The sequence below is a fragment of the Balaenoptera physalus genome, assembly GCF_965194825.1.
Source record: "Balaenoptera physalus genome assembly, chromosome: 20".
NCBI lineage: Eukaryota > Metazoa > Chordata > Mammalia > Artiodactyla > Balaenopteridae > Balaenoptera > Balaenoptera physalus.
Genome location: NC_138901.1, coordinates 48,837,604 through 48,850,775, shown reverse-complemented (window position 1 = coordinate 48,850,775; position 13,172 = coordinate 48,837,604). Strand labels below are relative to the sequence as shown.

Sequence of the window (13,172 nt, the reverse complement as noted above, 5' to 3'; positions counted from 1 at the left end):
CTAGGGGACACTACACAGAAAATGAGAACTGCTCACTATCCTACCCCAGCCGAATTGGACGCGTATGCTAAGAAGGTCGCAAACAACCCACTGACTATAAAAATCTTCCCCAACAGTGTGAAGGTTCCCCAGCGGAAACACGTTCGTCGTACTGTGAACGGCCTCGACACATCAGCCCAGCGCTACAGCCCTTACCCGACTCAGGCTGCTACCAAGGCAGGCCTGCTTGCCATTGTCAAAGTGCCAGCCAAAAGCATACTCAAGGACTTTGACGGCACCCGAGCCCGGTTGCTCCCTGAGGCCATCATGAACCCCCCAGTGGCGCCCTATGCTACTGTGGCACCCAGCACTTTAGCCCACCCCCAGGCCCAGGCTCTGGCCCGCCAGCAGGCCCTGCAGCACGCACAGACCCTGGCCCATGCCCCTCCCCAGACGCTGCAGCACCCTCAGGGTATCCCGCCACCCCCGGCGCTGTCCCACCCTCAGAGCCTCCAGCAGCCTCAGGGCCTGGGCCACCCTCAGCCCATGGCCCAAACCCAGGGCTTGGTCCACCCTCAGGCCCTGTCTCACCAGGGTCTCCAGCACCTCCCCACTCCCTTGCTGCACGGAGGCCGGAAGATGCCAGACTCAGACGCCCCCCCGAATGTGACCGTGTCTACCTCAACTATCCCCCTTTCCATGGCGGCCACCCTGCAGCACAGCCAGCCCCCGGACCTGAGCAGCATCGTGCACCAGATCAACCAGTTTTGCCAGACGAGGGCAGGCATCAGCACTACCTCAGTGTGTGAGGGCCAGATCGCCAACCCCAGCCCCATTAGTCGCAGTCTGCTCATCAATGCAAGCACTCGGGTGTCGACCCACGGCGTCCCCACACCAATGCCTTCATGTGTGGTCAATCCCATGGAGCACACCCACGCGGCCGCAGCCGCATTGCCCGCTGCAGGCCCTGTCAACCTGCCCACGGGCATCTCTCGAGCCCCCACTGGCTACCCTAGCGACCTCAAGCCAGTCGCCTGGAACCAGCACCAGCTGGCCCACCTACAGCAGATGTGCAGTGAGGCCGGCGGGACGCCGGCCCCTGGCCTGACAGGCAAGCATGCGGCAGGACGCGAGTTGGCAGGGCCTGGCTTTGTGGGCAAGGCCCCTGCCTACTCGCAGGAACTCTGCCTGGCGCAGGCTTTCCATCTGAAGCCACCCCTGGAGAAGCCAACCCCATCCCCACCAGTCAACGGCCTGGCAGCCCCACTGGCCTACCCCAATGGTCACTACTTCCAGCCCCTGTGGAACAACATTCTGCCCACTCCCAATAGCGACAGCTCGGGGTCTCAGGACCTCGCCATGCCGTTCCACAGTGGGCAGCCTGCGGGCGCACCCCTCGACTGTGCGGCGGCAGCGGCTGGGGCCCACTACCGGGCAGGGACCGGGGGCGGTCCGGTGGCAAGTCAGAACAGCCTGGTGCAGACACTGGATTACCTAAGCGGGGATTTCCCGCAGGCCTGCTTCCGAGACCAGAGCCTGGCCATGCTGAGCAAGGCCCACCGAGCCCCTGGCAGCCGAGCCCCTGATCCCACAGATAGTCGAAATCTTCATATTCAGCACCCTGGGTATAGATAGGTAGCCCTGGTGCCCTCCACAAGCTACACATCATACATCACCCTCCTAGGTTTAGTCTTACTTTTGAGTAATTGAATAGTTTCAAAGTTTCACTGCTCCAACGTGATCATTCTTAGATGTCTAAGAAAGGGAGTTTAGTGGGATCTAATTGAGGACACAGGGGCATCCTCTTTGCTCTCATCTTCCCCTCCACCAGCCCCAGCAACTTTTGGGTTTATGTTGGGATCTAATCCCAACTTCAGGCTTTTGTCTCTAATGCCTGCATATCAGTGCAGTTCTTCCCCCCCGGCCATTTCCTACCAGCCCCCTTTTGTCTATTCCTGCACCTCTCACTGTTTCTCTTTGGACTGAGGTGTGGGCTAAGGGAAGGGCCCCCTAGGTCAGGTAGCTGTCAGTGCCCAGCCACCTAAGCTAGGTCTTTCCCTGTCTGTCTCTCTCTCTGGGACTAAGAAGCCAGACCTCCCAAGTGCTCTGAAAGCCAATTCCTTGTTTACCCAAAGACCTCAAATCAAAACTGACCCAGTCTGCATCTCCTCCCAGCCCTTCTCCTTTCCTCAAGGCTTTGTTTTACATCTGCATTGATCCCAGAGCCACTGCACTTGTCCTTGCCACACTCCTCAACGGCATCCTGCACGCACGTGGCCATAGCCTTGAGACGGAGGGGAAAAAACCTGTGTTTGGATTGATACCTTGGTTCCTGACTCCCTTTCCATCCCTAGAGAAATGCCGAGACCATCCAGCATACCCAAGATCTTTCTCGCTGCTGTCTCTCTCCTAAGTCATCTGCTGCCCTCATCCCCCACTCCCCCCTCAAAAAAAAAAAAAAACGCAAAACAAAACAAAAAGTTTCTTGAGGGATTAGGTAGTAGGTATGGGATGATCACATTGGAGTTTGGAATTAAAAACACTGAAAAAAAAAGTTAAAGTGCATTTGGTTCTCTCTACACTGGCTAAGAATATTGCTCTACGCTGTAAGTTTTAAACGTCCTGTTTCTGTATGAATGTAGTGTGGGTTTGAGTAGCAATGTGTGTGAACGGCCCCACAGGTGCATTCACTGTCTAGTCACCTTTCGCAGCCCCTCAGTTTAACGAAGAAGAAAACACAAAGCCTTAAGCTCTTAGAATTCTCCTTTACCAAATGAGCATGGTTCTAACAGCTGGAGATGGGCCTCTCTTGGAAACAGCCCCTTCTGCCCCTCGCCCTTTCTTCACCCACTCCATGCTCCAAGTCTCATTCCCAGGTGACAGTTAGTTGGCTAGAAATTTAAAACTTTTCTGTAACTTTAAACTTAGATTATGTTTTGTTGTAATGTTTTGCACCCTTCTGTTAAAGATGCATAGTTGGGCTTTTTTTTTTTTTTTTTTTTTTTTTTTAACCAAGTAAGCCCTACCCTTTCCTCTTGTCTCTGGGGAATGTGAGCTGATGTTCTTATTTAAGATTTGGGGTTTTGTTTACTATATTGTCTGCTGTTCTTTAGCCAGAAATTCTCTAGTGATCTGAAGCAATGTGACTGAAGACCAGTTTTTAAATTATGTGTTGGCAAGTTGCCTTATATTTAAAAAGAGAAAAAAGAAAAAAAATGCCTGGTTGTGTTATGCCAAATGATAGCAACATGAAGTCCTAACTCATTGTTCCCAATGGTTTTCCTGCCGTCTGTGAACACTGGCACCTCCCTGTCCTGAGCCCCCAGGAGCACCTGCAGCTTCTGGTGCGATGCCTTCTCCCTGTGTGTTGGCCACCATCTCACCCAGGGGCCCCTTCCAGTTCTCGCTTCTGAATGAACACCATTGTCTCCCTTTATCCCTTGCTTGATCTCCAAACCAGATATTTTTTGCGGTAATTTTTTCCAATGCCTCTCCCCAAAAGGTGAGCTGCCATTTTAGGAAATTGGACCAGACACCAACTTGGGGGCTTAAAGTCAAACCTCAAACCCATCTCTTCCTGTGTAGGGGTGCAAGCCTCTGAAGCTCTCACTCCCACCCCTAGTCTGCATGGAAAATGTACTGTGACCCCCTGCCCCCCACCTACCCTTGCCTTTGGTGTGAGATGTTTCCTAGTTCACCCTGAGCCCCTCTCCCCCTCTGCCAGCCAACCCCCAACCAGCAATAAGGGTCCAAGCCAGGGCCTCCTATCCGCACCCCCTGCCTCCATTCCACACTGCCCCTAGAAGATACCTGGATCCCCACGCTGCCCACATACTGTAGCATTCATTCTCCATCTCCCTCATCTTCTCACCTGTGGTGGTTTATGGGTGTGATGGGGTTTTTAAGATTATTATAAACCAGTAAAATGAAAAAACTCACCTTTGATCTTGTCCTATTCGTTTAATGCTGTCAGTGTTTGAGGTGATCTTTCGTAACGGTTTTTAATATGTCTGATTAAGAGAAGTAATTTCTCATTTTTAAGGGGATCCCTATAGTATTTGTCCCCGTCAGAAGCCCTCCCACTCCATTATCCCAGACCAGGTGTGTTCAGTCAGCCCCTGGAGGGCACCTGGCTGACCGGCCCTCCCCCTAGGCAGGGCTGCAGGGGGCTTGGTGGGATTTGGTGGTTAAGAATGGTGCGCTGCCCTTCACTGTTGGTCCAGTTCAATGTAATGCCACTTTCACTCCAAGGACTGTCCGTCACTGAAAAACGGGGATCTGGTTTGCTAGTAAGCCAGCTTAAGACTAAACGACCCTTCCCCCTACCCCACAACCTTCTCCAACCTTCTCGAACATTTTGGAATTTGAGGACCTCTGGCAGGTGGAAGTAATAGGTGGTGTGATAGGTGGTTTCCTTCCCCCCACCCCACAACCTTTCCAACCTTCTCGAACATTTTGGAATTTGAGGACCTCTGGCAGGTGGAAGTAATAGGTGGTGTGATAGGTGGTTTCCTTCCCCCCACCCCACAACCTTTCCAACCTTCTCGAACATTTTGGAATTTGAGGACCTCTGGCAGGTGGAAGTGATCTGTAGCACGAGAAGTGGCCCTCTTGGTGGTTTGAATCTTCTTAAGGGTTGAGTACTGATGGGAGAACTTTTTGTCTGCAGGGGAAAAAAAAAAATCCAAAAGAGCTATTTACGTCCTCTCCTCCCTCTCCTCCCCTTTCTCCTGCGTTTGGGTCTGGGCTAAGATGTGATGGAGGGAAGGAAAGATCCCACAGGTTGTGGGACTCAGTGAAGGTGGAATCAGATGGTTAGGTGGCGTCTGGAGTTGAAAGCACCCTCCTGAGCATGCCCTTTTCTGTGGGGTGCCCTTTTGTGAAGGTGCTTTGCCTCCTTTACTCCTCATCCCATCCCTGTGAAAGAAAGCCCTCTTCTGCCTGTGTCAAATGAGACCTGCAGTCAGCCTAGGGTCACAGGGCTAGACAGAGCAGATGGTTGAGTTGAGCCCAGCTCACGCTGTGAGGCAAAATCTGGCCTGAGTTCCACAAGCAGTTATGACTGCCTGCAAAGGCACTGAATGAGGGTTAGGCCTGGGTATGGGGTCAATCGCAATATCCACTGCAGGCAACTGAAGGCGGCACCAGCCTTCTTTGTGAACCTACCGCCTGGAACGGTGCAGTGGCACAGTGCTGCCAGCAGAGGGAGCCCAAGCTTGATCCAGGGGGGGTCTGGCTTCTCTTGGAAGGCTTCTGCGGATGAGTGGTTCTACCTGTTGCTGCGTGAAGCCCGTGCTTAGGTGAAGGCATTTCCACTGCTAGAGCCCATGGTCTTCTCTACCAGCTTCCAGGCTTCACAGTACCAAGACAGTTTAGATGAAAGAGCCATCTTTACTTTCTCAGCAAGGCAGCCAGGGCTTCATCTCTCCCTAGATCAGTGAATTTGACCTTTTGAAGGCTAAGTTGGTTAGTTCCCCGGGCTGGCTGTCTCAGGTTCAGACCTTTCCTATCACCTTCTGATAAGGGCTCTTTTCACCTGAGTCTCTGGGAAGTAGAAAAGGCAGGCTACAGCCCTTGAACCTTCTCCATACTAAACAATACTTCCCATACACTGGGCCTCTTCTCAGGGCCAGGCAAGAGTAAGGCACTTTATGCTGATGAGTTAATCTTTATGAATCTAGCAGGACTACTTTAATTTTACCAGTGAGAGTAAGGATGCCCCATGTAGCTAAGTAACTTGTCAAAAAAGCAAGCACATCAAGGATCCAAAACCAAATCTACTGCCAAAATTAAAGGAAGCTAATCTTCTAGTGACTGCTGGAGCTTAAAACAGAATCCAGTGACAGGGGGGAAAAAAAATCCAGGCCCTGCCCCAAACTAGCTGAAAGATCACTGAAGTCAATTCACTCCTCTGTTCCTATTTCACCAGTCAAATGTGGATAATCACAGGTACCCATTGAGGCCTGTATGAAAAGTTAAGTATGGATGAGAAAATTTGAAGGCTCCTGTGCACAGTTTAGGAGTCCCTGGGTGTGGGCTGGGCTTTGGAGTTAGACTAACATTCATAAAGCACTCACAGACATCCCTCAGTATCCACAGGGAATTGGTTGAAGAATCGCCAGCGGACACAGAAATTCACCAAGTCCCTGATATAAAATAGCATAGGATTTGCATGTAACCTATATACATCCTCTGGTATACTTTAATCTCTAGATTACTTATAATACCTAATACAATGTAATACTATGTAGATTTGCCCATGAGTGGCCAAAAACTTTTGCTTTTTGTAACTTTCTGGAACTTTCCCCAAGTATTTCCAATTCACTGTTGATTGAATTCGAGGATGTGGAACCCACAGATACAAAGGACCGACTATTTTTACTGGGAACATGCATTGTCTTCACCACAGCCCACTAAGGTCCTTTGATTAAAAGCTATTTCACTTGACTGTTGTATTAAAAGAAATAATGCATATAAAGTGCATACCAGTGTCTGCCACATCAAAAGTACTCAATAAATAGTAGCTATTATCATTAGACCAAGAAAGACCTGCCTACAGCACAGGCACTAGTCCTTGGTGGGGTATCCATCAGAGACTCTAAACCTTGTAAGACGTACAGAGCCTGCACCTCTCTCCTCTAACCACTAGAGGGAAGCAGCAGGCAAATGTCCTCCACACAAAGCCTAGTGCAGTCCCTCTGTCTTCCACCAGAGGGCGATCCAGCAGTGCAGCTGGATCCTGGGGACAGAGCAGTTGCAGTCCCTGACTGGTCCCTTGACTTCACAATTGGGCCCTAAGCAACCCAGATGAGTCAGGCTGGAACCAAGTTAATAAATACAAGTCAGGATTTATTAAAAATCAGGGCTCCCCTGCTGTGCCCTTCTGGCACTAAGTAAATAAATAACCAGAGGGGACACAGCTGGGGAAAGGAGACATCAGATCTCAAGACAGATTCTTTAACTACCCCTCAGTTTCCCAACTCCCCCTCCCCCCTATGGCTCTTGGGACATAGCACCAGCAGGCACCTCAGTCCCTGGAAGAGTGTGGCCGGCACCAAGGCATGTCTGCCCTGATCCCAGGCAACAGGCCCCGGGATCGCTTGTTTCCAAGCCCTTGTTGACCCCAAGACCTGCTCTTCCCAGAGGCCAGGGCTGAAGCACCAAAAGGAGGCACCTGAGGGCGGTAGGGAAGGAGGGAGGGGGAACAGGGTAGCAGAACCTAGGCAGCAGAAGCAGCTGTAAGGGGGTCCGGCCCCCTCTCCAGGCTCAGCTTGCCTGATGGAAGTCATTTCCCACCCCCCTTTTTCCTATAGCTGGGTCTGCTCTCAGCTGAGGATCTTTCGGGGCAATTCAACAGAGGCACGGATGAAGACTGCATCATCTCGCACATAGTTTCGCTTGCGGATATCCTGGTGGGAGATGAACTTGGGGTAACCAAACCCCAGAGAACTCTCATCCAGGGAGCCCCGCCAAGTGCCTGGTTTTTGGAAATTCTTCCAGTTTGGGTCAGGGTGAAAGGTCTCAGTGACATGCTGTGGCTTAGCCAGCCCAGGGTCGCTCTGATCCAGCAGGGAGAAGGTGACGCGGCGGGCAAAGGGCCACTCAAGGAGATTGTCAAAGGCACCTGGCAGCACGCGAATGTAGAGCGAGAGATGTGTGCCCTCACCACTGCCATTGCCATTGAGGAATGCAGACACCTGCAGCTTGTAGCCATACTTATGCGTGTAGAAGGCGGGGCTGAAGCACTCGAGGTTGGGCTTGGCTTTGGCCTCCTGTAGCCGTCGCCCGTAACTGCCAATCTTCCAGATGAGCACGCCATCACTGCCCACGGACAGCTCCTCCAGCTCTCGTCGCAGCTCCTGCAGCTCTTGCCGTTGCCGGCTCACCAGGGCACACATCATGGCCAGATGTGGCTTCACGCTCTCCTCCACGTGCCGTGCCATTGCCAGCTTAGGGCACTGTTGGCAAAGCCCCAGGCCATGGGGGAAGAGAGGAGAGTTAGTCGGGGCAAGTTCAGGGGAGAGGGGAGGAGCAGGTACAGGGTGGTGGGCACCCAGCTCTGAATGAGTAAGGTAGGGGGCACTAGGAGGCGGCTGGAGCTGGCTGGCAGGGGAAGGGCTGAGGCTTCAGAGCAGCACAGCAGGGACCACTAAGGGCCTATGTCTGAGGTTTCAAGGACCAAGAAGAGAGCTGACAGGAAGGAAGAGAGGCATCTCACCCTGTGCTTGCAGCCGGAGTCTTTGAATGGGCACAGCACCAGGGCAGTGCTACAGCTGTCCTTGAGGTGGCCCGGCAGATCCTCCCGAGCCATGGTGCCCACGCCACACTGGTTGGGGCACGGCACAGGCAGCCTCGGGCACTGGTACTGGTGGCTCTAGGGCCGCAGAGGCAGAGAGAAGCAGTCAGTAGCCTGACTCCCTGCTACCTGCCCCGTGGCCCACAGCTCAGGAAGGGCCTCACCTGGATGGTGTCAAAGACAAACTCCTTGGTGCAGTAAGTGCAAGGCTGGGTGCGCTTGGGGCACTCAGAGGTGGCATGCTGGGCCAGGAGCCGCCGCATCATGCGGGCACCACACTTGTTCTCACAGTACACACTCTCTTGCGGGCACACACCTTCATGGCTCTGTGGAAACGCCAGAGGGGCTGAGTTAAGGGATCCCTGGGCCACCAGGTGCCCCACTCTCCCTCCACCCTCAGCCAGGCCCCACCCACCTCAAAGGCCTCCCCGCTGAAGTCACAGCCACAGAACTCGCACTTGAGTCGCCGCTTGGGGCAGTCGTGCTGCAGGTGCGCGGGCAGATCCCGGCGGCTCAGCTTGGCGGGGCAGCGGTTGGGGCAGGGGACAACGTTGAAGCTGCAGGTATTCAGGTGGCCCTGGTGGGAGGGGCCGCAGTTAGTGCCTGCCCAGGGAGGGGCAGTCCCCCCACCCCGGCCCCTTCAGAGCCTCACCTGTAGGTGGCGAAGTGGCCCACTCCAGCGGCAGCCCTCCTCACTGTGGATGCAGCGGATAGGCAGGCCCAGTACCTGTACCTCCAGCTCTGGGTCTGGGTAGATCTGGGGGCAAGGAGGCGGGGAACTGGTCAGGGTCAGAGCCTGCTACAGTCCCCAGTTCCCACCTCCTCCACCCCAGATAGCTTAGCTCTCTACCTTAGAGCCAGTAACAGCCCCTCGGTGAAAATTCTCCTCTGTGCCCAGGGATAAAGAGCGCAGCAGGTGGTCTCTGCTCCAACACTAGATTCCAGGGTCCCCAACACGCTAGCCCAGGACGCTCCCTTTGGAGCAGCAGCCAATCAGCCTGCTCAGCCCCAGGCAGCCTCCACACCCTTTGCTTCCTTCCTCCTGGTACAGGGGTCCTGGCCCTCAGCCACAGGGCTGGCCAGCCACCCAAACGGGAGGGGACACTTCTAGTGGGCACAGAGCGGCTCTGTACACCCCCACAGGCTGGGCATTGTGCCTGCCCTACAGGGCAGACCTGGGCCTCATCTGCAAACTGGCCTGGTGGGAGGGAACAGGCCACCTTCGTAGGGGTGCGCGATTCCGCAGCACCGGGTTGACACTGGCCCCGAGCCCACTGGCTGCAGCAGCTCCAGCCTCCACCGAGGGCAAGAGCCTGTACCTGGCACGGTGGACTCACCTTGGCATAGTCCAGAGGAAGTTGATCCTCAGGGCACTTGAAGACTCCTTCACTGTGAAGGGGGAGGGGACAGGGTCAAGGCGCCATACTATGGGAAGAGAGATCCCTGGGCCCCATCCCCTCAGCCAGGGTAGCCTCCTTCCCTCACCAGACTGGTTCCCAGGCAGCCCTACCGGAGAGGGCAAGTAGAGGCCTGAGGGTACCCACTTCTACAGGACCCCCAAAGATCCCAGCTCCTGTCTCGGGGAGGGTGGATTTGGGCCCAGTGGAGGCAGAGGCAGCTGCTTCAGACAGCATTTGGCCAACAGGTGGCAGCTGGCACCCCTCCCCCAGGATGGCAGCTGGACGGCGAAAGGAACAGGCTGCCCAGCCCCCCAGCCCCCAGGTTACTTTTCATTGGCTGGGCTGAAAGCTGTTGGGGGAAGGTGAACACGGATGGGCTGAGGTTAAGAGCCAGGGCTGCCCAGCCCCTGTGAGGGTGCCCAGCCAAGAACCCAGGGCAAAGGTCAGCTTGGGGCCACCTTACCCCAACTCTCCCCTCCTCCTAGGTGGGTGTGTCTTCTAAAGCAAAGAGGAGGAAAGGCTCGCTCCAAGGGACTGTGTTTACACTCCCACCCAGTTCTCACAAACTGCCTGAGAAGGGGCTCAGTGTCCCCATTTTGCAGATGAAAGAACTGAGGCTCATGGGTGAACTATGTCTGATTCCACAGCTCAGATAGTTTCTACTACCCTGTACACAGAAGAGAGGCTAGTCCAAGAAAAACTGTCCAGGCAAGCACAGCCAAGACTCTGGTCACTGCACGGCAGGCATCTGAAGCCTGCTGACCCTGTCCGCTGCTCTCCCTCTCCTCCACCAATCCCACACCAGGCTGTTAGCACTCAAGGAACCTGTGGCATGCCTCCTCCTCCTAACATGGCCTTGCTGACCCTAGCCAGGACCAGACACGCATGCCTGGCACGGCCTAGGCAGGGCAAGGGCTCACCCAGCAGGACTAAAGACCCTCAGGCATGGCATTTCTGGCAAGTCTGAGTCAGGTAGGTGGGAGGCAGGCAAGGATGAAGGCGGAAGCAGAGGCTACATGGCAGCCCTGTCCATGAGGGCACTTTGCAGGACGTGGGCACTCCATGCCCCAGGTGCTCAAAGGATTTCTAGCACCCACCTCCTCCCCCTGGCCCCACGACTACTACTGGGCATGCTGCCAATGCCAAGAATAATACATGCCCAGGCACTGAGGAGGTATGCTCATGCCCACAGGGTAACCAGGCTTCCTGGACCAACCTGAGTAACAGTGCTGGCAGGAGAAGGGAAAGAGGGGTGGGCCGTGGGGGAGGGGGTCTGCTTGGCTGCTTCAGGAATGTGCTGACTTAGTGATTTTGGAGTCAGGGAGGGGACTGAGGCAAGTCCCCAGGCTTCAGGCAGAAGATTAGCCTGGGCAGCTTGGGGCCCAGCCAGGACAAAGGTTCCCCTAGGGCTATGGACACCCTAGCTGGTAGGGTGGGAGGGGCAGGGCCTGTCCCACCATCCCTTCCCTCCCGGGCCTCAGCGTCAGAGTTCAGGCGCCAGCCGAGGTGGGGAGGCAAGGGCAGACACTGCTCCAGGCCGTGCAGTGGAGGCCCTGGCCCAGGGGAGAAGACAGGATGGGGGGAAGGGGCTGTGGGAGAGGAAGAGGGGATTTCCGGGAGGGGGAGGGGAGAAGCAGCAGAGAGGGACAGAAGAGGGAAACAGGCCTGACAGCCCCCTCCCCCGTTCCTTCCCCGAGGCAGTCAGGGTGGGTCAGCTGAGGAGGGGGGAGGCTCAGCTGGCCTCATCTGGAAGCCAGAGGGCCGGGGAAGAGCACGGGAGAAGACAATGGGGCTGTGTGTAGGTAGGGGAGTGTGTGTACACTGAAGGGAGGAGGGAGGCGGGTGAGGGAAGAGGAGGGGGCAGCACAGCAGCTTGTACAGGAGCATATGTGAGGGCAGGACCGGCCCAGGCTGCGGGGAACCGAAAACAAAGGGCCTGCTGAGATTTCCGCCGGGCAAGGGGCTACGGAGGACGGAGGGACGGAATCCCAGGGGTGCTCTCCCAGCCTGCGTGCGCCCCACGAACCCTCAGCAAACAGCCTCCTGACACAGGGCACTGGCTGACCCAGCCTTCCCCGGTGCTCTCGGCCCACGACCTCCCCACGAGACGGGGCTCCCTCTTCTTGCCTCCCCACACCCCAGAATGAGCAGCTCCCAGCGTGGACAGGAGACTCAGGACACCGCAGGGCGCCCAGAACTCAACGAGTGCCCAAGAGCCCAGGGAAGACCTGGGTCGGAAGAGGGCAGGGGGCGTTCAGTCACACCCAGGGTGCGACCCCCTCCCTCACGACTTCTAGATCACTCGCGGTACTCAGGGGCAGGGAGGGACACCCAACGGGTTCCTGTTTCAGGGGAGATCGGGAGCGTCGCGGTCCTCCCTCTATCGTGCGACCACAAGCAGGCCGGGCTTACACCCTTTAAGCCTTTAGGTAATTGTGCGACCGTGGGCAAATCGCAGCCTTTCTTTGAATTTGAATCTCGTTTCCTCATCTGTGAAATGGGAGAACAATAGCTGCCGTTCTCGGAACGTCCGAAGACTCAGAAGAGCTTAGATGGGTGAAAACTCCGGAGGCTTAAGGTGCTGCGCGGGGCAGAGGGTTTTGTCCTCCTCTTCCCAGAAGAATTCAAAGTTCAAGGGTGAGGCCGTTCTGGCTCTCAGGTGAGGGGGAAGGGCCGGCCACGGATCAGGAAGGGCGTCTTTTCCCACCTCCACCCTGCGGGAAGGCACGGAATTCTTCCCACCTGGCGCGTGGCACGCGGGACCCTACGGATCAGTGCGTGGGGTTCTCCCTCGGGGCCTGACGTCACCGCCGCCCTGTGACGTCACGGTGGGCGCTCCTGAGGTCACGGGGCCGCGGCGCAGACAAAGGCCCGGCGTGCCTCCGGCCTGGGTCCTCCCCCGGCGGCGTCTCCCACCCCCACCCGCCGTCCCCCGCTCCCGCCGGGCCGCACCTGAGGAACTCCTGCAGGCAGGTGTCGCAGAAGCGGTGGCCGCAGGTAGAAACCTGCACGGGCTCGCGCATGGGCTTCCCGCACAGCGGGCAGAGCAGCCGACGCTTGGGCTTCTCCAAGAACTTGTAGTCAAAGCCGGGCATGGCGGGCGGGCACGGGCAAGCGGGGCCGGGTTCGCGGCGGCCCCACAGCCCGCGCCTCGCTCCGGCCGCGCTCCCGGCTGCGGGCGGCGCCGACTGGCAGCCGCGGCCTGCGCCCAGCCCTTGAGCCCGCCCGCCGGAAGAGGGGGCGGGGCCGTGCCCGCGCGGTCCTAGTGTCCGCTCCGCCGGGCTCCCCACCCACCCGGCCGTCCCGCGGCTTCGGGGTCTGCACTCAGACAGGCTCTCCCCCTCCAGGAAGCAGGGTCTCCTCTTTATGCTCGGGAACAGAGGTCGAGGCCCCGCTACTCCACAGGGCCGGGGGTGGGGTGGGGTGGGGGGGAGCTCTGATGCTGGATGGGGCGGAGAGCCTCGGGGGACGGGCCGCGCCACAAAGATTCGCTTCTC

The 13,172-nt window shown here is 56.5% G+C and overlaps 2 protein-coding genes across 6 annotated transcripts in view; one reads left to right on the top strand and one right to left on the bottom strand.

The window, feature by feature from the left end:
- FAM222B (family with sequence similarity 222 member B) overlaps positions 1 to 3,922 on the top strand; it is a 65,980-nt gene extending 62,058 nt beyond the window's left edge. For 3 of the 4 annotated variants that reach the window (XM_082442812.1, XM_082442810.1, XM_082442811.1), the window contains one exon: positions 5 to 3,922. In XM_082442812.1, coding sequence (XP_082298938.1) covers positions 5 to 1,614 — 1,610 coding nt within the window. In that variant the 3' untranslated portion in view covers positions 1,615 to 3,922. The remainder of the gene's footprint in view (positions 1 to 4) is intronic. The other variant, XM_082442813.1, reaches the window with a different exon arrangement.
- A 113-nt stretch (positions 3,923 to 4,035) lies between these two features.
- Positions 4,036 to 12,899, bottom strand: TRAF4 (TNF receptor associated factor 4). Of its 2 annotated transcripts, XM_082442815.1 has the most exons (8): positions 12,628 to 12,899; positions 9,613 to 9,664; positions 8,928 to 9,032; positions 8,691 to 8,852; positions 8,440 to 8,601; positions 8,198 to 8,353; positions 7,646 to 7,937; positions 4,036 to 4,642 (listed from the first exon to the last, which is right to left on the bottom strand). In XM_082442815.1, exons 1-8 carry the CDS (start codon positions 12,768 to 12,770, stop codon positions 4,302 to 4,304), a joined length of 1,413 nt encoding a protein of 470 aa, XP_082298941.1. In that variant the 5' UTR covers positions 12,771 to 12,899; the 3' UTR covers positions 4,036 to 4,301. The 2 variants fall into 2 exon arrangements, with proteins under 2 accessions (XP_082298941.1, XP_082298940.1); XM_082442814.1 differs by lacking the exon at positions 4,036 to 4,642 and having other exon boundaries at positions 6,808 to 7,937; positions 12,628 to 12,882.
- Positions 12,900 to 13,172: the final 273 nt, after the last annotated feature.

What these genes read in the sequence shown, in the direction of transcription:
- TRAF4 (XM_082442815.1), bottom strand. Translation starts at nt 12,770, where the DNA reads ATGCCCGGCTTTGACTACAAGTTCTTGGAGAAGCCCAAGCGTCGGCTG. An exon ending in ACTCCGGCTGCAAGCACAGG is followed by an intron (nt 7,938 to 8,197) that starts GTGAGATGCCTC and finishes CTTTGCCAACAG; the next exon opens with TGCCCTAAGCTGGCAATGGC. An exon ending in CCTCAATGGCAATGGCAGTG is followed by an intron (nt 4,643 to 7,645) that starts GTGAGGGCACAC and finishes TTTCCCCTGCAG; the next exon opens with ACAAAAAGTTCTCCCATCAG.